General features: G+C 42.8%; 1 protein-coding gene across 1 annotated transcript in view; it reads left to right on the top strand.

Annotated features, from left to right (window-relative positions):
- The first annotated feature begins 7,545 nt into the window (after positions 1–7,545).
- Positions 7,546–26,816, top strand: part of SNX19 (sorting nexin 19) — a 183,826-nt gene continuing 164,555 nt past the window's right edge. The window contains exons 1-4 of the mRNA XM_085647225.1: positions 7,546–9,419; positions 10,228–10,366; positions 10,787–10,887; positions 11,292–11,411. Coding sequence (XP_085503351.1) covers positions 7,710–9,419; positions 10,228–10,366; positions 10,787–10,887; positions 11,292–11,411 — 2,070 coding nt within the window. The 5' untranslated portion in view covers positions 7,546–7,709. The remainder of the gene's footprint in view (positions 9,420–10,227; positions 10,367–10,786; positions 10,888–11,291; positions 11,412–26,816) is intronic.

The following is a 26,816-nucleotide window of genomic DNA, read 5'->3' as shown; positions in this document are numbered from 1 at the left end:
GGCCCTTAAAATATAACTGCTCGGATCTTGACATAGTGCTTCATATTTCACTTATAAAGTGCTTTTTAAAAGATTTTTCTATCACCCAAATTATTGGTACTCACTTTATCAACCTCTGAAAATTTGAATGCCGATTATGCCCTGCAGGATTTTAATTTGCCATTCATTTTTCTCACACTTAAAATGATATATACACACACGTATCATTTATGTTAGTATTCAAACCAAAAAAAGCTTCTTGTGTCCAATATTTAATTAACACTTTAAATCCAACATAATTTGTGAAAACAAACATTTTCTTTTCACTTCTGCAAAGGTTTTATTACAAAAAATACATGTAAACATACTACTTAAAACAGTATTACCGTGCCTCTTCACGCATTTCACAGGGGGGGCATCGCACCCCTACATGCGCCAAGTTGCTGCATTAACTCTGGGACATGCCTGGCCTTAAAATGGAGGCCGCACGCCCGCGTTCGATCTGCGCACTGGAAGCCTCCCCCTCCCAGAAGCAATTGGCGGGGATATTATCTAAAACAGCAGGGATCAGAGGGGGGAGAGCATCGGCCGCCCCCTTGTCCACCTTTGCGGACTCTGCCTACTTGGTATAGCCCAGCAAAACCTGTATCCAGCATGCTGCTTCCCTCACCACCATCCGGCCTTCTACCCCTATGGACCTCTCCAACTCGGTGGATCCCTAAAGACCCAAAACCACCATCCTTGAATGCAACACCACCTGAACAGCTAGCTGAACGATGGCAAGAATTTCATGCTGTTAATATGTAATATATAATTGTCCTAGCCTAATCGCTGTTAAAATGTAATCCTGAGTGAATTTGCAATTCGTATATATATTTACATCTCTAACCACTAGTATATGTAGTAGACCTTTGTACTTACTACCATTCTGTTGTGTTTATACTTGTCCCTGCGTGGACACCGTAGTTCTTTTGCATTGTGTTCCAACTGATACGCCGTATCAGTTGTGACGTTCCAGCGGTTACGTGATCAGCTGCCCTCTGTTATGACAGTTGACCACGCAACGCACTGCACGTTCTGCCGGCTCCGCTGTTGGAGCCTCCGTGTTGGTTTTGAGGAATAAAGAAGTTACTACGAAGCCTTCGTACTTCATTCTTTAAACAAATTTGGCGACGAGTGCCAACACGTGAACCCACGGACGAAAAACCTAATTGAACTTTCTGACATATACAATTTTAAGAAGTTCTGATATTGGTATAGTAAATTTCGAAAGGTCAGTTATCAGCGCATCTCTGTTGAACTTTCAAGTGTTGCATCTCTGCGGAATTTAAGAACGGCGAGTGTTTGTCAACGTCCATGTAAAGCAGTGGATTTTAAAGACTTGATTTTTGAGTTGTGCAGTGACTGAAAATTACAATTTCAAGAACCGTGAAGCGTTTGACAAACGTTCCTGAAAGCCGTATAAACCGCCAGTAAACGGTGAGCTGTTTTCAATTTTCGTGTAATTCCTGAGTGACTGTGTTTAGCGAAGATAGAACCTAAAGGATAACGTGTGAAGAATTACAGCTTAAACGGCATCAACTGTCAGTTTCCAACGTCTCACATCAACTGTTAAATTCCAACAACTTCACAGCTGAGTAACTGGCGTTCGACTTCAACTTGTGCGCATGTGCAGCGTTGCAACGTCACGACGTCTCTACGTCAACGTGGACTGAGAGTCAGCGGTCCAGTCAATGCACGCAAACATGGAAGCCATTTTGAAATTTTTTTTTCTTCATTTGAAGCTATCCTTCACAGTGCGTGTATGCGGAGTTGTGGTGACGGATCTGTGTATCGGAGGCATTGCAAAGTGAACTTGAGGTAACAGACTACCAGCGCGCGACCTTGCCGTGCGCATTTACAACTATCCGTGCGAACTTTGGGTTATGTAACAACTATCGGCGTGTTCGTTTGCACGCGTCCTGGCAGGAAGCAAATTGAATGAGTATAAATATCCGTTAACTAGTTTCTCACCCCTTGTCGTCTACAGCAGTTTCTATACCTGAGATTTGCCGGATCTCAGGCTCACATACATTATATACTTTCTGAATTTGGTGTACCTTTATAAAGTATACAGAGGATTGTATTTTGTGACACTTTGGATGTTTATGAAATTTCCTCAAACTAAGTGAATCCTTTAAAAAAAAAAATACAATATATCTTCCAACTTACTTTGCTTTTGAGGTCTGAACATGGCGTCTGGCTGCATTTGGAACCTATCTCCGCCAGAAACATTCTTACGTGGGGGTGGCGAACCTACTCTGAAGTGGGAAGAATGGAGGGAGTATTTTCTGAATTATATTTCAACTTTAGAGGAGGATGATGAAGTCAAGCCAGAAAAAAAGTACAAAATGTTAATGCATAGTCTTGGAGCTGGTGGCATAAAGGTATACAACTCAATTAACAAAAAAAATAAGAGCGGAGAATGAAGGAGATGTTTTTCAAAATGCCATAGATGATTTGAATACATATTATAAACCCACCGTATGTGTAGGGGTGGATCGTTACAAGTTCTTTCACAGAAAGCAAGGCAAGGAAGAATCAATAGAGGATTACGTGTCGGTGTTAAAAACTCTCGCAATTAATTGTCGCTTTGGTGCACTGCACGATGAATTCATCCGTGACCAGATTGTTATGCAAGGTTCTAATGAAAACATCCAGGACAATCTGTGGGCTAAGGGCGAATACCCATTGCAAAATATTATCGACATAGCTCGCAAGGCTGAGCTGACTGGGCGTTGCGCCAAAGCGATCCTCAACATAGAAAAAGAAAAGAAAACTTGCGAAAGTGTAAGCAAAGTAAATGACAATAAAACCACTATGAAACAAATTTGGAACAAGGGTGGACAAAGAACATCTAGTCAAAAACAAGACACCAAAGTCTGGGGGCGTTGTTATAGGTGTGGAAGCGCGTACCACCTGGCTAATGACTTAAAATGCCCAGCACGAGAAGTAAAATGTACTAATTGTGGCCTGAAAGGACATTTTTCGAAAGCGTGCAACAGACGCAAAACTAAACATGTGAAATTAGTGGCAGAGGAAGGTGAGATTAGACAGGATGTGTCTGAAGATGAAGATATGAACATGTTTGTACTTAACATAGAGGATGGAAATGAAGGTAAGAGTTCATATGTGAGTGCTACCAAAACTAAAAAACCAACTTGCAAAATGACCATTGGAGGCATAAACATAAGTATAGTTGCGGATTCAGGGTCGCCCTACACCATTGTCAATGAAAAGGTGTGGATGGAAAAATGTAAAGACAAATTGGGAGATGAACTACGCAAACCGGACATAGTGATAAAATCCTTCACAGGTGAACCCATTGAAGTGCGAGGTTACCGGACCCTCATGTTCGCCTACAAAGGTAGGGCAGCGATGTGCAAACTCTATGTTGCAAAAGTGGGGCCATCTGTTCTGGGATGGATGGACCAGGGTGAACTGGGAATTATACTGGATCCCAGAAAGCTTGACCCCGTACTGATTGTGGCAGAGCATGAAGGATTGGGTGAAAATCTGTGTCATGAGTATCCGCAAGTCTTCAGCAAGGAGATAGGTGCTCTTAAAGGGTACCAAAGGGGGTGGTGATGGTCCATCACCACCCCCTTTTGTACCGCTTAAAGGGTACCAGCACAAAATAAGACTAAAACCAATCACCGCTCCCATAGTTCATAACGTAAGAAATATACCCTTTGCCATCAAAGGAGAAGTCAAAGAACAGCTCAAAAAACTGCTAGATGTAGGGATAATTGAGAAGGTGGAAGCCTCAGAATGGGTCGCACCTTTAGTGGTCGCTAAACGACCTAATGGCAAATTAAGATTGTGTGTAGATTTGCGGGACCTTAATAAAAACATTGTGGTTGAACAGTATCCGTTGCCCAAGATTAATTAGATGTTAGCCACGACGAAAGGTGTTCGTTGGTTTTCAACAATCGATCTGAAGTCGGCCTACCACCAAGTGCCCCTTCATAAAGACAGTAAAAACCTCACCACATTCATTACGCCATTTGGATGCTACCGGTTTACACGAGTACCATTTGGTTTGGCTTCTGCAGCCGCAATGTTTCAACGGTTAATGCACAATCTATTTGATGGTGTTGATGACATTTTGATCTTTCAGGATGACATTTTAGTCATGGGTAAAACGAAAGATGAACATGATAAGAAAGTGAGACAGGTGCTTGAAGTATTGAACGAAAAAGGTTTGACTGCTGAGTATAGTAAATGTAAATTTGGTTGCAATTCAGTCAACTACCTTGGTCATCGCATAACCGGTGATGGCATCAGTCCAAAGAAAGAACTAATGGACGCCATTAAGAACTCACCAGTTCCCACCAACAAGGATGAACTGAGATAATTTCTGGGCATGGTGGAATTCTATGCAAGATTTATCAGGAATTTTTCTCACAAAACATACGACTTGAGGCAACTTCTAAAATTGAAGAACAGATTCATATGGTCGGAAGACTGTGACCGAAGTTTCAAAAACATAAAAGATGATATGTGCGCAGCACTACCCCTCAAGGGTTTTGATACGTCTCTTAGGAGCTTTGTAACAACGGATGCAAGCAACAAAGGCTTGGGTGCTGTACTTACACAAAAAAACTCCGAAGGTATTGAGTACACCATAGCCTTTGCGTCACGCTCTCTCACATCCTCTGAAGAAAATTTTTCTGTGATAGAGCGGGAAGCGTTGGCATGTGTGTGGGCTTTGGAACACTTCAGACATTTTGTGTGGGGCCGCAAAGTCACGCTATGCACTGACCACAAACCGTTAACTAAGGTTTTCACCACCAAGTGTTTGTACACAGCTTCACCACGCCTAGCAAGACTTTCAGTCCGTCTTTTTGATTTCATGTACGAGATTGAATACGTACCCGGTATCAAAAATGTTGTCGCTGACTTCCTTAGTAGACTGCCAGTGGTACCAACAAGTGATAAGCTACCTACGGAGGTGAAAGAAAATGCTATAGCAGCTGTTTTGGAGCAGGTCTGTAACATAACCAGGGACGAAGGGCTCAAGGAGCAAGAAAATGATTGCACCATCGTGCAAGTAATGTCATTTCTAAAGAACGGCTGGTGTACCAAAAATAAACTCAACGATCAGCTCAAGGCGTACTGGGAGGTGAAAAATTAGCTATCCTTTGAGGATGGTTTCCTACTCAGAAGTGGGAAGTTCATTCCTCCCCACAAGATTAGGTGGGGAGGAAGTGTGTCATGAAGGTCATTTGGGCATAAGTAAACCTAAGGAGAGGGTTAAAAACCTATACTGGTGGCCGGGAATCGGCCTGGAGATTGAACGAACAGTGAGAGGATGTGCTCTTTGTATGACGGCGGACAAAACACAGGTCACATTCAGGCCGCCTCTCCATCCATTGACAAGCCCAAGCATGCCATGGGAAAGGATTGGTATAGACATTATGGGTCCAATAACTGAAGGACATGAAAAATGGTATGTCTGTGTCATGATAGACCATTTCTCTAAATGGCCAGAAGTAATGTTCACAAAAAATCCTGAGGCACTAAACATCGTGAAATTCATGGATAGTATCTTCTGTCGTGAGGGTCTACCCAAAGTGGTTGTAAGTGACAACGATACCCAATTTACTTCAGAAACATTCCAAGAGTACATAAAGAAACACAATATCTGCCACAAGACCACATCCGTCTACCACCCAGCAGGCAATGGGGCAGTTGAGCGTTTCAATAGTTATTAAAGGTATAATACAAATGGCCAATAGCAACGGCTTGCCATGGAAGAGTGAAACAATGAAGACAATATGGGCGTACAGGATCACCCCATGCGAAACAACGGGACACAGTCCTTTCGAACTGATGCGGGGAAGGACACCGTTGTCCAAGGACAATGTGGGTTGGATCAAGGCGGCAAGGAAGGTTGACTGGTCATCTAAATTGGTACAGGAAAAGCTTGCTGAGTCACAAGCGAAGGCGAAAGTGTACTACGATAAAACCCATGGGAGTAAAGCAGTAGTGCTTAATGAAGGGGACTATGTGAAAGTGAAGAAAAGTGGACATATTGCAAAGGGTCAAGATAAGTATACCCCACCGTACCAAGTCCAGAAAGTATATTGTAACTCTGCATTACTGAGTGATGGAAAGGTGTGGCATTTTTCAAAATTATCTGCAGTCAAGCATACAACGGAAGTGTCAACTGGACCCGATTACCCAAACATTGAACCTGTGAACACGGACTCGCGCAAGCAAGCATTTGACTATGATTCGGAGAGTGAGATACCAGAGGACCGTACAACCAGTGCCAACCAAGCTGAGGTGATTCCACCTGGTCAGATTGCGATGTCAGGGCCTAAAGATGACAAAAGTAGACGCAGGTTGCCCAAAACACCAGAACTGGGCAATGCCTTACCAGTGACCACAAGCAGGGCAGGCAGACTCCTGGGTCCACCTGCTAAATTGAGAGACTTTATCTGTGAGTAACCATCACCACTCTCAGGACCTGTGTTCGTGTTCATGTTCCTTCCTTCCCTACGGAGGGGGATGTGTTGTGTTTATACTTGTCCCTGCGTGGACACCGTAGTTCTTTTGCATTGTGTTCCAACTGATACGCCGTATCAGTTGTGACGTTCCAGCGGTTACATGATCAGCTGCCCTCTGTTATGACAGTTGACCACGGAACGCACTGCACGTTTTGCCGGCTCCGCTGTTGGAGCCTCTGTGTTGGTTTTGAGGAATAAAGAAGTTACTACGAAGCCTTCGTACTTAATTCTTTCAACACATTCCTGTGTGATTTTAGAGTTTATCTGTTTGTATCTCTTCAAGTGACTTTACAACTTGTACATTTGCAATTTTTTCCCTCCTTTCACTCCACTTGTATATACAATTCTAACGGATAGTATATTTAGTAAACCTTTGTGCCTACTACCATTCGTATGTGATTTTAGAGTTTATCTGTTTGTATCTCTTCCTTGAGTGACTTTACAACGTGTACATTTGCAATTTTTCCCTTCTTTCGCTCCACTTGAACATTTACAAAACAGTTTTTCCTGTTAATATCTCTTATGTAACTCATGTAATTCAAAGTCCGTACGTAACGCAACTGGTTCTTTAGTAAAGCGTGCGACACATTCGGGTAATGTTCGCGCTATATAAAATCACATTAAATTACAGAACAGATTTCGATAAGGCGCAAGCACAACCATACATTAACAGCGCTTTCGGGGAGGCACAGACGCAAGCATACGGGCAGGGCATCAGCGGTATTTCTAAGCATCCCTCTGACGTCGGGGATGCACAAACGGTTAGAACACCGGCCGCTTCCGCGTCGGCTGGGAGACAACAACCGCGGCCCTAGGGCCTCGCCTACACCCTCCCTGCCCACTCCTCCAAGCTCCTAAAGTGTGCTCCACTCTTGGCCTGAGCTCCGTTTGTCGTATTGCCCTAGGTGGACCAAGGTCTGTGGAGCAAAGACCGCGAACCGCGAGACGCCAGGAGAAGACGTTCCAGCGCAGTAACTCTTGCCGGCGAATCGGCGTGTGACGTCAGTGCGTCACGGTCGCGTTCGCGTCAATCGACGTACTCCAGTGCTCCAATCCGATGCAGCTCCGCATAAACCAGTTATCTGAGCTCCCGCAGTACCCAGCTGGTGGTGGCAGGAAGCATTTTACCCCTCGATAATATGTTGTCAAGTTCACGAACCTGTGACACCACATGAAATGGAATCTAGCAGACCGAAGGAGATGCCATCCGGAGACTTGGGGGCCTGCTTATCTTTTTGGCTCATGACCAAAGTGACCGGAAGCAGAAGGCTCCTTTTGGTCGGGGTATTGCTAAGCTGTCTTCTTTTTTTGCATGTACTGGTCAACATCTGGCTGCTTCTTTTCTTGACTTGCGTTATGGCTGTCCTTGGAAGTAAGATGGGATCGCAGGCAATCCTTGACTCCCGTAATCATGTCCACTTGGAGCGGTTCATCATTCCACAAACCTGCCAGCAGAGCCAAGATGCTGAGATCCAACTGGACAAGGAGATCCACCTGACTATTCAGAAGATTATCCAGGACTTTGTTTCATCATGGTACCGGACACTGAGCCGTGAGAAGGGTTTTGAGGAAGAGGTGCGGAGTGCCATGATGTGCTTGGCTGCAGAGCTGAAGAGAAGAATGCGACTGGTGGATAAGACTGTGCTGACTCGGAAGTTTTTGGTTTTGAGTGGCTGTCACCTACAAAGCTACATGAAGGCCAAGGAGGCGGTGGACAGGCGTGACAGTACAGGCCCCCCTGACCCAGCATTGCGCCCTGCTCGTCTCTGGCAGGAGTATACACAACTCATCCACCCACATCCAGCCCTTCGCAGTTCAGCAACGGAGGTGAGTTATGCCCGAGGAATTGTGGATCTGCTACTGGACGTCTTGGTCCCCAAGCCTCACCTGGAAACAAGAACCGGCCGCTATGTGGTAGTTGAACTCATAACTTGTAATGTTCTCCTCCCCTTAATTGGCAAGATGTCCGACCCTGATTGGATCAATGTAATTCTTACAGATATTTTTGCCAAAGCAGCCATTAAGGTAGAAGCCAAGGCGGAGGAACCTACTGTGGATCAGCCACCTGTACCAAAGTCTCTTCCTCTAAAAGTGCAGGTAGAATCTGTACAGGACGAGGCCCTTCCTACTCCCAAGGTTGCTGAACTTTCAAGCTACGATGTGGTGGACGGTACAGAAGATGTACAGGAGGAGATAGTGGGCAGTCAAGAATCACACTACATTGACCTCACTGTTGAACCTAGTATCCAGACTCTTAATTACGGTGGCATTCCAACACATTACTTGCAATCCAAAACTCTGAGCCCTCTGTTTCTCTGTGAGGATTCAGAGCCAGAGTCCCCTATGTCAGATATGGGAAAAGACTCAGACTCTCTGGTTCTGGTCGGCTCAGAGGAGCTATCCACAGATCGGTATCAGGATGCTCTAACACCAGTGGAATCCTACATGGTGGCCTTGGGCCAAGAGGATGATATTGAGTCTGATGACAGAATGTTGGAACAACCCCAAACTGGTGCTTCAGTCCTGTTGACCCCACAGAGTGCTTGCCCTGAGATCTTAGTGAATCCCATGGACACTGAAGAAGCAGCAAAACAACATTATTGTGCACCTTCTAGTGTGGAAGACATGGGGAATGTCCCCCGGAAGCCCCCAACGTCTTTGGAGAAGGAGAAGTCTGTGTCACCTTCTCAGAGCCCCATGGAGGGCATGCCCAGTGCACCCCTACTCAGCTCTTCTCCGATTGTACCCATTAACGCCTTCAGCTTTGTGCCCCTTAGTAGCCCAGATGGACCAGTTGTGATTCAGAACTTGAGGATAACTGGCACTATCACTGCCCGAGAACACAGTGGAACTGGCTCCCACCCGTACACGTTATATACAATCAAGGTAATACTAAGATTTTTATTTATATGATGTTATTCAGTTGCTTCATTCAGTGTTGCAGTGTGTATCATACACAGCTTTGTTTGGTTGAGCTTGGTATGTTGTGAAAAAGCTTTAGCCCAGGGCCATCCAAATGTGGAGTCATGAGGGTTGCATTCATCCCAGATTTTCAGGATGTCTTTTTGCGATAAATTGCCATACAACAAATATATATAGTGATCACTTAGACTGTGGTTTTCTAAACATTTTGCCTCGACCCAGCCTTCTTATAGCTGGGCTGTACTTCCCTATTCTAGCTGGTAGTACTACCAGAGGTTCTTACACTTTATTTTCCCAACCTGTAGTTGTGGATCTTCCTGCAGTACCACTATTCAGATATATTTGGGTGAAGCCCTTTTGTTAGGTGTAGGAGAGCGAGCAATTAATACAGTGCCCAAGGATCCAGCTATTTAACTCTTCGACGCGTCACTGTAGCCACAGCACCGGACACCACGCCCTACCGCTGAGTGATGCTCTCCTATGTAAGCTGGAGTTTCATCAAGTCATTTGCCCAGTCCCAGCAATGTTACACCTGAGCAATGGAAGACGAAACAGCCCACAAGTTAGCCATCACATCAGTGGGATGACTTTACTACTAAATCCTAGCATTACATTTTAAGGTTCACACCCTTTCTTGAATGTGCTGTTTGATGAGACCTGCCTTTACTGCATTGTCCAATTATTCTATTGCCTTGCTGTGCTATGCATTTAGTACCTTTCTCTCGTCTCAATGATCTGATACTTCTTTACCTTTTTCGTCCCCCCACCCCAGTATGAAACAGCTTTGGATAATGAGAACCTTGGCACTCTGCAGCCAATGGCGTACCACACAGTGAATCGACGCTACCGTGAGTTTCTAAACTTGCAGACTCGGCTAGAGGAAAAGCCAGACCTGCGCAAGTTTCTGAAAAGTGAGTAAGCACATGGCACATTGGACTATCACCATTGGTGAGACTCTGCATGTGCACCACTTGTTAGGTCTGTTCCCCTACAGTCCAAATCTTTCTCACCTCACAGTGTCCTCTGACTTCTCCTGGCTGTTCCCTCTGCACCACGAAAGTGCCTTTCTCTACCCTACACATCATGTGACTGAATCTTATATCTTCTCATAATTTTGTGCAAATAATTCTGTTGTCAGCTTTCTACATCTTGTGATAGTGCCTTTCACAGGTTAAAATGACTTTCTTAGCTACCCACAACCTGTGCCATTCTTTCTCACATCTACATGGGTTCTACCTCTTTGATCCCTTTATGTCTTACAGTATTGTCACCCTTAGCACTCTGTGTCCATGACAATGATATTCTTAGCTGTTTCTCATTTTTTGTTACAGACATAAAAGGACCAAAAAAGCTGTTCCCAGATCTTCCATTTGGGAATATGGACAGTGATAAAGTGGAAGCTCGGAAGAGTCTTCTGGAGTCCTTCTTAAAGGTAAGCATGACTTAACAATAATCTTAAATGACAACATTGCGATTACTTTTTTGATCCTTGTATTTCTTTGGAGGTCTTTGATATGGGCAGGGGTTACTAGAGGTCCATACAAGCCAAGGGTTGTTGGCTGCTGATGTTTGCAGTCCCAGCCTCTGGGACTTTAGTGATGAGCAATGAAAGTGTTAGCAGTAACTTTCACAGACACTCTGTACAGAAAATGACCATTCGCTACAGATAGAGGGCTGTGATGGATTCGAACCCTTGGTGATGGATATTTTCACAGAGGAAAAAGGTAGGCATGTTGCAGGTTGTGTAATACCTTGCTCATCCTTAGTGCCACACCTTTCTCATCCCCTGGCACCTTGTAGTCTGCTAAACTAGATATCTGGTTTTGCTCTTTGCAGCAGCTTTGCGGGATTCCAGAGATCACCAGCAGCGAGGAAGTACAGGAGTTCCTTGCCTTGAATACGGATGCCAGGATTGCATTTGTGAAGAAACCATTCGTGGTGGCCCGGATTGACAAGGTAGGACCATCCAACAGTGTTAGTGTTGTTACAGGTCTTTTGCCTGGATTTGAGCTATTCTGCCTGACAAAAATTGCAGTGGTTACAAAAGCTTACGCAAAATGTAAAGCCCCTTGAAGCAATCCTTAAGCAGTAATGTCTATACATTTCTTTGATTTATCTGGGGTTGTATGCTTTTATCCGTCCTTGTCATGGGTGCTGTTGTGTGTGGAAGCGGACAACTTGAATGGATAGAGGTCCTATCTTAAAGTGCAACTCTTTTAAATTGTCAGACACCCTTTATTTGTTTGGAACCTATTGTACACTGGGAGCTGGAGTCAAAATAGAAAAATGTTGGGTAATGTATAAATGCTAATCTGCCAATGAAAAATAAACTGAATCCCGTGGTGTGTTTGGCAAGTGGGGCTTCATTCTGTTGGTAATTAAGATAGTACAGTATCATCAACTGCAAGAATCACTAGTGGGACAACCACATCACAGACAAAGCTGTACATGTTTTATTAAACAGCCAGTGTTATGATAACCCTAACACTAACTTGGCCAGAGATGAGTTTTAATTTCTACTTTTAACAAATCTAAGCTTCTTAATTTTTGCACTTCTTGATCTCAAATCTGGCCATAACCACTCTTTTTGTGTGCTTTGTTGCCCACCTGACTTTTTTTTTTGCTAGGTCCAGCCTTCAAGGTGGTGCATGTTGTCTGGTTGCGAAAGACACATTGTTGTCTTAACAAGAACATACATTGGTTGCCATTTGTTGGCTTTCTGTCACTTTCATTCGCCTGGTTGTTAGTAGATTTTGTTTGTCAATCTTGTGTTATTCCTCCCATGAAGCAGAGGCTTTTTAACCAACTCTTAGACTGAGAGACTCTTTATCCATCTTTTTAACTGGCTGCCTTCTGTTCCTCCTCTGCTTGCTTTTCAGGGTTCAACTTTTTTTCTTCTTGTTTAAGCACTTTATGAGAGTACATGTATTTTCCAGCTGTCACTCTTGTACGATTTTATCAGCCCTCGCTCTCTCTGCATATGTGCTTCGCTCCCCCCACTCGTTCTTGTGTTGCTGTCTCGCCCATGTACTTGTGCTCCCTCTGCTCTTCTTTGCCTGTGTTCTCTCCATCTTGTTGCTTTCCCCCACCCGCCGTGTTGCTTCACCCCCCCACCTGCTCCTACAACCCACTCATCCATTTTTTAAGTGCTTTCGAGCTCTATTTTATTAAAGTGCCTTCACACTACTTTTTTTATTTACCAGATCATCTCAGATTGGTAAATAAATAAACAACCCATGTCCTTTGTAGGCGCGTGCATGTGTGTTGAACACATGCATGTGCCTCATCTGGTCTTTTTATATTCTAAGTCATGGTGCACAGCAGTCGTGATAGTGTACATGTTGGCTAAACATTATGCCAATAAGTCTTTTAGGCTAGACCTCTTGTCTTTGCCAATGCTTGTTATGCTGTTGCTGTTAAAATTAAAAGCCTGTATCTGCTGTCTTATGTAGGATCTGTGCATTCACTTTGCACCTTTTAAATACAAGAGATACTCTTGATATCCAAATCGAAAAAGGGTCACATACAGCTTTCAAAAATAGAAGCCTGCTGGGACAAAAATATTTTAAAAAACGTTTTCTTTTCGGGACTGAGTTTCATTCTCACTGGGGTCAGGTTTAAAAAAAATGTTTTTTAACAATAAATTCCCAGTTATGTCATAGCATTTTCCAGCTTCAAAGAGTGTAAATACAAGGGTCTGTTACACTTTCTTTCTGAGTGCAGTGCAAATAATTTCTAACTTATAAGAAAAATAACGTGCCTTGGTTAGTGATAGGAATGTATTCACAGCCAATCAATATATTCCAGGTTTTCTACAAATCATATTTTTTTGGTATTAAAACAAAGTCTGTTAAAAAAAATTAATTAATCAGTGCTGTCTTTTATGCAAGGAGTGGTTGATATGGGTAAGGAAATGATGACATAATAAAATCCTATTCCTGTTAAAAAGATATTTTTTAAGTGGTATTACAATTACCATGCAAAACCTAAAATAGGGACACTTAAAACAGCAAAAAGTAGAATTCGCAAACATGCCATGGACTGCCGCGGACCTCATATGACATCACTTATGACATCTAAATAAGGTTTCCAGCATTATTGATGACACCTTTGATGAGAACACAAATGACCGCAGCTTTGGAAGCAATGGGCAATAGGCTCATGCTGTGACCAAAGGCCATACCTGGCACCCAGTCCCCACTATACAGGACTGAAGAGAACATGCCGCATCAGTTCTATGGATATTATGTATTTTGAAGATTTTGAAAAACTAATGGGAAAGCTATGCTCAGTCGATGGCATTATACAGTGGGTTATTTCAACATTTCGACTGAAGAGCATCTCTGTGCTCACCCGCTCATGTGCAATGGCGCTGTAACAAAAGGCACGCCTGGCATGCAAACCTGATGATAGAGTGTGGGGACACAGACTGGCCGAAAAACAGAACCTGTGTTCAGCCATTCCAGTGTTCAGCCAAATGTCGTGCCTAGTGGGTTATCTGTGCATGAGGGTTGGCAGAGGGCAATGTGCAGTGGATAATGCACATACAAGAGCTAGTATACATACTCTATATGATGCACTGTCCCTGTTCATGCAGTGTTCTTATGAATATCGTCAGTGAAGATGTCATGAGAAGCGTATGGTGCATATGAGTTATAATTTTCACAGGTTACCATAACTTGGTATGACAGTGTTTTTTAGTTTCTTGCATAGTAACTATAATATCATCCAAGTGGCCAGTAGGATTGTACTGGTCATGAAACTTTGTGTTGGGTTAGGTTTTTCTTTCAAAAACTCTTTTATTTTGGTAACATACCATAAAAGAGATACATAGGCAAAATATGAAATATAAAAACAATTGTTAAATTAACATAGTCATATTAAAAGGTAATACGCATTTTCATCAGTTTGTTTTTCATCAAACCTACTGCTATCTGGTGCCTACATATGCTTCAGGTTCTAGTTTCTCTGCTACCAGAACTCATCCAAAGAGTCTAATTAGCATGGCTATTGTCTGGCACCCATATCATGTAGTGTCATCACACTTGTCTGTCCCAACAAATGATGTGCTTTTGCCGCTACTGATACTGTCATTTACCTTATTAGTGTATAGTATCTCAGATCAGGCTCACACTCCAAGTCTGTGCTGGCATGCACTGTGCAAAAAAAGTGGACACTGAACTGTCTGAAATGATTCTATAAGAGAAACAAGAGGTACTCCCTGAGATAATGTTTAGGCCCTAGAGGAGGGAGTCAAAATAAAGTAACAAGTGAGGGGACCTCTATACTGACCTATTTAATTTTGGAAGTGACCTGTAAAGGTTCTACATTACCAAATAATCCTGCTACATATCATACAAAATCCTCATGTAATTTTGAACAACAATTTATTAGTCTTTTTGATTTTAGACAACAATTTATTAATCTTTTTGTAAACATTTTTTGTTTGACATCATTATATGGACATATATAAAAGTAAATTTTTTCTTTCACAAACAATGTAATTAATTTTCACACTGTATTTTTCGTAAATGCTTAATACACTGAATTTCCAAAAGACATCCTAAACATGTAAAAAACCATCATTCAAAAATACTTTCAAACTCACACGCTTCCATTCATACATTATATTACATACTATCTAAAAGGAGGAAAGGCAAAAAGGGAAAAAGAGAGGGGAGGACCCTTAATATGGTCTCAAAGATGTCGTCCGGTGACCAGGTCATTCATTTCTCAAGGTCACCATTACAGGAGCTATCAGTCTCCGATACCACTTTTCTGGAAACAAATTTGCGGTCAACGCGCGTTTCAGTGGGAGACCACCTTCTTCAGGACCAACAAATATTTTTAAAAATAAGATATATACAATTTTTACAGGATGTCTGTAAGAAAAAGGAGGGGATAGTAACATTAGCAGGAGGTATGGTCACGTATTTAATTTGCAAAAGGAGATACTTCCTCATATTTATATATACCATCGATTAATTTATCTCTTTTCTACTCCCGTTGCTCAGTCAAACAGTGAGTCCATCCCATTGCTGAAGTGTGTTGATTATCCAAAATGAGAAATATGTGCAAAGGGTGAAATGACCAAGGGGTTCCCACTATGGTTAGAAATAGGAAGGCCGAGAAGGAAATGAGATGAAACTGATGATAGAAGTTCCAACTTTAACCCAGAATATTTATTTAGATTTAGGAGTAAAGCCTGCACAAAGTGGGTTGGAGCTCATTATTGCTGACCTGGAGATCAGTATGGAGCCACAGGTAATCTTTCCAGGTAGACCTTCTGTGTTTTGTTTGAAAAAATGTCGAGTTCTGGAGGAAGAGACATAATTTTAATAAGCAATGATATTTATACCCTGATTGGCGAAGTCTGAAGATGAGCGTTTTTTTTAACTATATGTAGAAAATATATATACCTCCAACAGCTAAGCAAAGGGAGGTCCAATTAGATGATTGCCATGCCAAATTTCAGTAAGTACATGGACAGGACGCTGGAGATATAGTAGAGCGAAGTAAAATTGTATATATCATGTAGACACAAATGTTCTATGTCATAGAAGGTAATCTCTTTACAAATTTATTTACCCCTAGTAGGCAAGGAGCCTCCTTCCTTTGAAGCAAAACCAGATTGCAGAGTTTCTCCGTATTATTCTTAAATTTGAATATTGGTTTTATATTATGAGATCTTCTTTTTACATTTTCCGTTTATTCCAGCTTGTACTGTCAGGGGAATAAAGAGATATAGTACCACGCTTGAAATGTAACCTCGTTGTCATTCTCTAGATTGTAGATGAGCACGTCTTTGTGTTTATTGTGCAGAGAAAATGATTTATTTTATTGGCAGATTGGTCCCTGACGCACACACCAGAAACCTGTTAATATCGGCACATTACTGATGTGCTTTAACCAAAGTGCAATTTAGTTGTACTTTAGCCGTTTAAGGGGGCATGCATGAAGTATGACTCCTCGTAATGGTATTGACATATAATTTCCTTCCGAAATTTCCATATATATAAAGGGGAGGGTAGCGCTAAGTTATACTCGATAGTGTGGGGGGACTTCCATTGTGCCTGTTGGAGGTACATTTGTTGCTAGATTGTTGCATTCGCTAAATTCAGAAAGCTAAAGACTCACAAGTTAAAGTAAGTTAAAACATCTGAGTCATTAGGTGCATATGAGACAGAAGCTTCTATTTACAAAACCCAGCGATAAAGGCTATCATCGTATGCAGAAGAGGAGAGAACAGACACCGAGAATAACAGTTAAGGAGCCCAATATAGGAGTGGATCCGCATACATGTCCTGGTCAAAATCCTGCTGCTAGCCGCTGTCAAGGGTTCCGGAGAGATCTGGATCGCTAGACGTGTGTTTTTTAAGTGTGTGGCGGTCTCGCGTGGATTTAGACTGACGAGACCGGAACTACGCTATGTATGTGTCTGCTGGAACAATACGTACGCCATCTTTGAACGGTGTTGGGAAGGTCCTCTGACAATGAGACTTAATAGCGTAAAAGTGGCCAGTTCAGGGTTCACGACGCATATTAGCCTAAATCGATCGAACCATTACACCCTATTTGAATGGTGTTAATGTGACACTCGATTAGTTGAATCAAGGGAGCGGGAGAGAGAGGTATCTAGGTGTTCTTCTTAAGGTGGGCATATAGTGCCGAAATTTACATGTTTAGAGGACGCCCAATCGTTCGTAGAAAGGTTATCAAGGATGCGAGCTATGGGCGCCATGACGAGGAGTCATACTTCATGCATGCCCCCTTAAACGGCTAAAGTACAACTAAATTGCACTTTGGTTAAAGCACATCAGTAATGTGCCGATATTAACAGGTTTCTGGTGTGTGCGTCAGGGACCAATCTGCCAATAAAATAAATCATTTTCTCTGCGCAATAAACACAAAGACGTGCTCATCTACAATCTAGAGAATGACAGCGAGGTTACATTTCAAGCGTGGTACTATATCTCTTTATTCCCCTGACAGTACAAGCTGGAATAAACGGAAAATGTAAAAAGAAGATCTTATAACATAGCACCAATATTCGAATTTAAGAATAATACGGAGAAACTCTGCAATCCGGTTTTGCTTCAAAGGAAGGAGGCTCCTTGCCTACTAGGGGTAAATAAATTCGTAAAGAGATTACCTTCTATGACATAGAACATTTGTGTCTACATGATATATAATTTTTCTTCACTCTACTATATCTCCAGCTTCCTGTCCATGTACTTACTGAAATTTGGCATGGCAATCATCTAATTGGACCTCCATTTGCCTAGCTGTTGGAGGTATATATATTTTCTACATATAGTAAAAAAAAACGCTCTATCTTCAGACTTCGCCAATCAGGGTATAAATATCATTGCTTATTAAAATTATGTCTCTTCCTCCAGAACTCAACATTTTTTCAAACAAAAACACAGAAGGTCTACCTGGAAAGATTACCTGTGGCTCCATACTGATCTCCAGGTCAGCAATAATGAGCTCCAACCCACTTTGTGCAGGCTTTACTCCTAAATCTAAATAAATATTCTGGGTTAAGGTTGGAACTTCTATCTTCAGTTTCATCTCATTTCCTTCTCAGCCTTCCTATTTCTAACCATAGTGGGAACCCCTTGGCCATTTCACCCTTTGCACATATTTCTCACTTTGGATAATCAACACACTCCAGCAATGGGATGCACTCACTGTTTGACTGAGCACCGGGAGTAGAAAAGAGATAAATTAATCGATGGTATATATAAATATGAGGAAGTATCTCCTTTTGCAAATTAAATACGTGACCATACCTCCTGCTAATGTTACTATCCCCTCCTTTTGTTTACAAACATCCTGAAAAAAATGTATATATCTTATTTTTAAAAATATTTGTTGGTCCTGAAGAAGGTGGTCTCCCACTGAAACGCGCGTTGACCGCGAATTTGTTTCCAGAAAAGTGGTATCAGAGACTGATATCTCCTGTAATGGTGACCTTGAGAAATGAATGACCTAGTTCACCGGACGACATCTTTGAGACATATTAAGGGTCCTCCCCTCCCCTCTCTTTTTCCCTTTTTGCCTTTCCTCCTTTTAGATAGCATATTATATCATGTATGAATGGAAGCGTGTGAGTATGAAAGTATTTTTGAATGATGGTTTTTTTACATGTTTAGGATGTCTTTTGGAAATTCAGTGTATTAAGCATTTACAAAAAATACAGTGTGAAAATTAATTACATTGTTTGTGAAAGAAAAAAATTTACTTTTATATATGTCCATATAATGATGTCAAACAAAAAATGTTTACAAAAAGATTAATAAATTGTTGTCTAAAATCAAAAAGACTAATAAATTGTTGTTCAAAATTACATGAGGATTTTGTATGATATGTAGCAGGATTATTTGGTAATGTAGAACCTTTACAGGTCACTTCCAAAATTAAATAGGTCAGTATAGAGGTCCCCTCACTTGTTACTTTATTTTGACTCCCTCCTCTAGGGCCTAAACATTATCTCAGGGAGTACCTCTTGTTTCTCTTATAGAATCATTTCAGACAGTTCAGTGTCCACTTTTTTTGCACAGTGCATGCCAGCACAGACAATTACATTGTTTGTGAAAGAAAAAAAATACTTTTATATATGCACATATAATGATGTCAAACAAAAAATGTTTACAAAAAGATTAATAAATTGTTGTCTAAAATCAAAAAGTCTTATAATTTGTTGTTCAAAATTACATGAGGATTTTGTATGATATGTAGAAGGATTATTTGGTAATGTAGAACCTTTACAGGTCACTTTCAAAATGAAATAGGTCAGTATAGCGGTCCCCTCACTTTATACTGAAATTATTCTATATGCAACCTCAATATCGTTCCTTAATCAGAATGTATATTACCATGAGTAGTCAGAGAGATGACAGGTATATAGAACAAGGAAGGTTATCAGTTGCTTTGCTTGGCTTTCTTTCTAAGTATGTGGTCTCTAGAGCCCCTGAAAGACTGAATCAGTTGGAGCTGGGATTTGCATGCAGCAGCCAAAAGGCTTAACAGCAGTGTACTGAAGTCACATTTTGCAGTTGTATAAAGCTTGTAGCATACACCACTACCCAGCCCCCAACTCAAGAATTTTTTGTTTGTGGAGCTTTTCCTCCACACCAGGGTGCTCCACATGACCCAGTATCTTTCACCTCCGCACCACCTGCAACTAGGATCTGTGTAGGAAGTGGACCACTGCAGTAGGTCCAAATAGTTGAGCTCCACGATCCATAACAGTTTAAATGGTTGGGTTTACTACCAGGAGAGTCAATTTTGTTTAATAATACTATTATTGCTACTTTGCCTCTGTAAGAAATTTAATTATTATTTGTGGAGTGTGACTGCCCACCTCAACTAATAATCTCACCCCATGTCAAGGTGAACCCTTAAATTCAATAAATTAGTCTGAGCTCAACCCCCTTGTATCTATGGCACAAAGCAGTCAGGCTTCACTTAAGTTAAAAGTTAATCTGTAAAGTATTTACCAAAATAGTGAGAAAGTTGAAGTGCAACACAATAAAAATAATCCCAAACTGGATTCGAAAAACAGCGTACAATTTATTAAATAAAATGATATAAAATTAAAAAAGGGGAACTGCAGATATGATTTTTTAAATGTTAAGTAGGAATAGTGCCAAGATGCATAAAGTGTCAGTGATAGTCAATGGTCACTGGTGCAATTTGTTGCTGACTCCAATGGAGCAGAGGTCAGATACACCAACCAGGTTCGTCCTGGTCAAGGAACTTACCTTCTACCTTTTAGTCCTTTAAGTCCCAATCCGCCTCAGGAGTACATTTCTAAAGCACCCCAGGACCTCACGGGAGGCACTTAGAGACTCACAGGATGTCAAGCAGGCGCCAAACAGCAGCGTCCAGTCAATGCCCAGATGCCTGGTCAGCTGGGCAGTGCTATGAGAAGGCCTCTTGTTGTGTCCCTCTGGCTTTAAAAGGAGACCAACCTTATTACAATTGGAGTCCACTTCTTTGCCCAAGAAAAGCAAGTTCAGTCCTTAGTCCTTTAGGGCTCTTCTTAGGTCACAGACAACATGTTCAGTCCACTTCTGATCTTCTTCCGGTCCAGGAGTGTTCTAAAGTGGGTACCTGGCGGTGTCACATTTATGCTTGGCTCAAGCTCGTGACTCCTGGGCACACTCCAACCAATAGAGTCAAAGTTCCTGGGGCCAACCTTTCTCACTTTGGGCATTTTCAAGATGGTGAAAGTCTTTGGCCACATTAAAAGTGGGCTTTGAGGGCTGGGGGTGTATGGGGAGTGTACTGTGGTAATCCTAGTGTCATCCCACATCTAGCACTAAAATTCAGATTGAAACCGCCACTGTACCCCCCAATAATCCTAGAGTCATAAGTCTGGAACATCACAACAGGGTTTTCCCAGCAATCAGACTGTGAATACAGAAGAAATGTTTTGTAATCCTCTTCTACGTCTTTGAAGCGTGCTCCAAGTGTTATGTGTAAAACCCCACCAGACTTATAAAGCAGGATTTGTCACTCCAGCAGGATTTGACACTATTGTCAAAAATATCCTCACCGTGATTGGAGCCTAGAGGCTGCCTAGCTGGGGAGACAAAGGAAGGGGCTTGCCGCTGTGTCAGCTAACGTTTTCCTCTGAGAGAGTAGGCCTGTTTGATGTGCGCCCCAAGTGTTATATGTACAACTCTAGTAGACCGGTTGAGCAGCATTTGATACTGTACTGTTAAAAAGGATGGTCATAGCCCCATCATGCATATTCTTTCCGGTTCAGGGATTCATCTTCCTCCCGCTTGGTGCAAATATTGTGTGAAGCGGGGCTGAGGGATACGGCTCTGGATCTCTCGGGAATTCTTTCTACCGAATAGGACCTAAACAGTCAGCTGAGGGAACTTTAGGGCAGAACCTTTCCAGCTCCCTTGTGGAGTCCCACAGTGGTATTTCCTAAGTCCCACATTGTTTAACCTTTATGTGGTCCCCTTGGCGAAATTGGTGCCATCCTATGGTTTCGAGGTGTTGTCCTGAGCGGAAGACTCCCACATATTTGTCTCTTTATCTGATAGTATGTAATTGGTGGGAAACAAGTTGAAGTCTTGTATGATGGAAATTTGCATCTGGATAAAGGAGAACTGGCTGAAACTTAATGTCGAAAAGACTGAGGTTTTGGTCTTTGGGGGGCAAAACTGAGTGTGGTCTGAGTGTTGGTGGCCTGAGACGTGCGCCCCCTTACCCACCCCAGTGACTGCCGCAAAAAATCTAGGGTTGATTTTTGATAACAATCTTACTTTTGATGCTTAGATCAACAGGACCGTGAGCTCCTGCTTCTTCATTATCAAGATTTTGAAGAAGCTCTTCCCCTTCATTTCTGCTGAACTTAGAATAGCAGTAGTTATACCGCTTATTACATGATGCCTGGATTGTTGCAATGCTCTATATTTAAATACCAACAAGTCCTCACTCAATAAATGACAGGTCTTCCAAAATGCGGCAGCCCAGTTGGTAGTGGATATCCCTAAACATCTGTTAGTTAAGGATGGTTTGAGCTCTCTTCATTGGCTACCTGCCAGGAAGCGTTTGTCTTTTAAAGCTGTTTGCATGGTCTTTATGACACTCCAACATCAGGGACCTTTGCCCCAAAAAACTGCTTTTAAGTGGTGCATCCTTAAGAGACAGTTGAGATCTGCATCTATGAGGAAGGTGAACATTTGCAGTTTTCGAAAGGCCAGATGGAGTGGCCGTGCTTTTCCGGTGGCAACAGCCAAACTCTGGCATTTACCGCCTACCCATATTGCGAGTTTGAATTCTTTGCAGCTTTTTGTAAGCAACTAAAATCTGCCTCTTTTCTCAACCGTAATGGTGTGTATGGTTCTTTTTCTCATTTTCATCTCAGCAACTCTTTTCAATGCTAGCGCGTAGACGGCTTGTGGTTTAACACATTTTAAAAATTCTATTTCAATTCAATTCAATCTTTGCTTAGTCAGATCAGCCTTTTGTTTGCTCCTGGAAGGCATGTTACACCCATTCACTTCTATTCAAATGCTCATTACTTGCTAGCAAAAGTAGGAGAACAAATGCAAATGAGCCTTCAGAGGCTATTGACAGAGGTAACTTTCTAAAAGTACACTTGGCGTAATATTTATCAAAAGTCCGACTTCACCTTTGAATTAGCTTTTTAATAACATCTAAAATTAGTTGTTTATTATTTTTCTAGCTGCTTCGTAACCAAAGTTAGCATTATTCAATGTAATAATATATTGGGTGTCAAAACCGTTGCCGTACATGTGTAGCTCCCTGCACCATGTAGGGTGTGTTATTGGAAGGATGTTGTCTTAGCTGTGATTCTATGTGGAAAGTGTTTCCATGTCATGCGTGATGACCACCAAAGTGCGATTATTGTGTAGCAGTGTGATGGATGATGAAGTGTGAGAGACAGACATGCCGTTTTATAGTTTTCAGCATGTTGGTAGCTTTGAACAGCTCTGAAAGTCCCTTTATGGTATTTCTTATGATATAGTCGGCGTACCTGGTTATAGCACTTTATGACCAATCTGAGATTTTGTATATAGTTGTGGTCCTGAGGTGTCATCGAGAGAGAAGTGTGGCTATTATTACCATCATACAATATCCGAGGGCCATTGTGAGATGTAAAGAAGCGGTCAGAGTGTACAGATATTTTGGACTTGCGGTGGTGGACTATATTAAAGTTATCGGAATTGTCCAGCTGTGTGTGACAGATCTCTTCAGTTATTGCATGACTGTTAACTTGGTGATGTATGATTTTAGTATTTAGATTGCTGGTAATGTTGAAGACACATAGATATGTCTTATGTTAAATTAAGAGGTATGTATTATAGTTTACTGCTTACTGCTGCATATTATGGTCTTAGCATTACCGTGGGCCGGAATGTTATATATACAGTATATAACTATATAAAGCCACAGCTAACCATATGTAAGCCCTTCTTGGCTTACCTTCATATCGAAAGCAGTGTGCTAGTTGGGTTGTTCCCAATCTGTGGGTTGCAAGCTGAGGATTGCGCTTGAGTGTCCAACCGATTTCTGGGTTCTGTTGCCATGATGTGGGGTAATGCAGTTTCCCAGGAAACAGCCATGTTTTTAATTGACTTTGTAAGTGACTATGTGTGGGAAGGTAGGACCTTTCTGCATAGTTACCCCCACTTTTTGTCTGGTGCTAAGCTGCTTTTGACTAGTCTGACTTGGATCCTGCTAATCAGTACCCCAGTCCCTCTGCTTTGTCCCTTAATTTTTTATAGTCTGACTTGGATCTTGCTAATCAGGTCCCCAGTCTCTCTGCTTTCTCCCTTAAATTGTTATGTTCAGTACTTAGGTACTTCCCAGATTGGATACTGAGATACCCTTATAAGTCCCCTGTATATGGTACTAAGGTACCCAGGGCATAAGTACCCCAGAGTTCCCCCATGGGCTGAAGCATGTATTATGCCACCCATGGGTGACCATTCCAACTGTAACTACGGGCCTGCCATTGCAGCCGTGTGTAAACTGGTGCTAGCACCACTTACTAAAGATATAGGTTTCCTATATATAGGGTCACTGCACTTAAAACCTATAAGTCACCCCTATAGCAGGCCTTTTGCACTCTTGGAGACAGGGTGCTTGGTTCTAAGTGTGAGGGTGTCCCTGCATGAGCAGGACACCCCTACAGCCTACGGAGTCCATTCTCTTGGGTTGTAAGTGAAGCAGTCATATACCATATAGAGAGGCAACGCGTAATTATGCGATGACCATCTCAAAACTGGCTGCAATGAATCCTATCATGCTTGGTATCAAACTTGTTGGAATCATACCCCCACACCGTAAACGGTGTGGGGGTATGATTACAAGCACTGGAAGAGTCCTTCGGTACCAGTCTTCCAGACCTGGACAGCACAAAATGGTTGCTGCCGACCAGAGACACGATTCTGCCTTCCTGCTGCTGAGCCATGCTTGAGCAGGGGAAGCCAGAACAATATGCATTCTGTCACAGGGAGGTGTGTCCACCTCCAAGACAGGATTTAGTGTATTGGGGCAGGGTGGGTGCGCTTGCCAGCACCACTCTGTCTGCATGAGGAGCACATTTGGTGTCCCCATGCATAGTCCATTTCAAACCAGTCCTGGGTGCCGTTGGCTCCCGCTCTGGTGCAAAACTGGACAAAGGACATGGGGGTAATCCCCCTGTCCAGACCCTCCCCAGGGAGGGTCCTCTGAATCGTCTCAACCCTTTCCTAAGGGTATTTAAGGGCTTACCCGTGGGTGGGTCCCTAGATTAGTTGTGGGACAAGATTCAGATTAGACACCACTTCTTCTCTTACCGTCTGGTCACTCTGGACTTTGCTGGACTTCATTTGTGCGTGACTTCGTCTCACTTCCAGTCTGCAGCATTGTCTGTGCCGTTGCACCATACAGGAACCTTCCAAGGCCTGGGGCATCAAAGACACCTGACAGAATCTCCCTTGAAGTGAATGAGTGACTTCCCTGCATTCGCAGGTACCTCAACTAAGTCAACAGGTCTCCTGATTCTGAGCTCCTCCGGACTCCGAAAGGTTCTGCAACACAGGTGGTTGTTGTCCACAGCTCACGAGGCCTGCCCTACCCTCTTAACACGTTTGAGGCCAGTATCCCTCGTGGTGGATGCAATAACCAAACCCCTGTGCACCATGTCAACTTGCAGTTGCAAAGGCTCGTTGGCTTCCTTCCAAGAAGATCTTCAGGCTCCAAGTAGCCCCAACCTTGAGCATCTCCAGTGACCAGAATCTTCGGCCACAGTGCATCGTGACCTGCATCTTTTGGTGAGCTGCTTGAGGTCCTCTCTCGACTCCAGTGCCTCCGGCCTGTGGGTCCATTTGAGGCTCACCATTACTTCTGTTGAGCTCCCCTTATTGCTCGTGGCCTGCCCTGCTTGTGGTGAGTCCCCTGGACTTTCTGCTCCAGACATTGCACCTTCTTCAACTTCTGCGTGGGTTGCATTTGCCAAGGCTTGTTGGTGCTCCCGCCAGACACCGATCCCTCAGCAATCGACATCTGATGTGGGACAGCTTGGGCACGCCTCCTGGTCTTCCTCAGCATCGCCTGGTCCTCACAGCTGCAGAGTCAACATCCTTGTCAACTCTCCTGCAACCCCCAACATTGGTGGGCATTCATCTTCCAGATCTCCTGGTCACTCCTGAGTACCTTAGACTCTGTCCCCTCTGCTTGCAGGTACCTCTCATCTAGAATCCACCTTCGAATTCTACTGGACACTTTCTCCTTTGTCAGCTGCTGCACTTTCCCGAAGTCCTCCATTGGGTTTGAGGGTGGTTTCCGACACCACTTCACACCTATGCACACGGCTTCATTGTTGTAGGTAATGTGGGTACTAGGGTATGCACGGGTGGGGTGGCTTTCCAACCTTCTGTCTTCCACAGGGTTTCTTAAGGGTCCCTTGGTAAGGGTCCTTAATCTTAAAAACTCCAACCACGACTTACACGTTGACTTGTACGGAGAACGCAGTCGTGTTCCCACAATGCACGCGATCTCCGTTGGGTTCCTAGTTACTCACCTTGAGTAGTTCCTTGGAGGCCCGGCACTTCTACGTCCTCTAGACCTTGTCTTGATCCGAGTTGTGGTTCTTATACCACTTTCTTAGTATATGGTCTGCCCCCCATCCCCCGGGCCCTCTGTGTATTTCGTGCTATTAACTGTGATTTCTATGCAAAGTATTGTGTGCATTGTGTTTATCACCGGGTAGGAGATATCTAAACATGTTAGAAAGTATTCTATAATAAATACATATTATTATAAATAGATTGTGTGGTTTCACTTAATCTATACTATAAGATTGCTTTCTGGGAAAACAAGCTGCTTTACACTCCTGGACTAAGCCTGAACGCTGCTGGCCACAGCTACCACTTAGAGAGTTTTCTATGGTTGTCTAAGACCTCCTAAATCACCATAAAGGTTGCCTGGACTGGTGCAGGGTGTCCACTTACATAAGTGTACATCATATACCAGGCCAGCTTCTTACAATATGCTCCTGGGTGATTCTATTACTGGCTGGTAGTTATTTCAACAGTTGACAGCGGTTTGTGCTGAGAAAGCAGTGCCTCCTACAGATTTCTAATGGTAAAGTTGTATGCACATTTGGAGCGCAGTGTTCCTTTGGGTTTGTGTTGCTTGAAATTAACACAGTCTATTTCCTTGGAGGCACTGTGGACAAAGCTGAGTGCCTTGAACATTACCTTTCTAGCTGCAGGTTACCAGTGGAGAGATTGCAGGATTGGAGTCCTGCGTTCCCTTGGGTGAAGGCAGAGAAGAAGCCTATATGTAGTATTTTGAATGAGTTGTAGTTTGCTTCTGATG

This window comes from Triturus cristatus, chromosome 3_2, assembly GCF_964204655.1.
Source record: "Triturus cristatus chromosome 3_2, aTriCri1.1, whole genome shotgun sequence".
Taxonomy (NCBI): Eukaryota; Metazoa; Chordata; class Amphibia; order Caudata; family Salamandridae; genus Triturus; species Triturus cristatus.
This window is presented reverse-complemented; position numbering and strand designations above follow the sequence as displayed.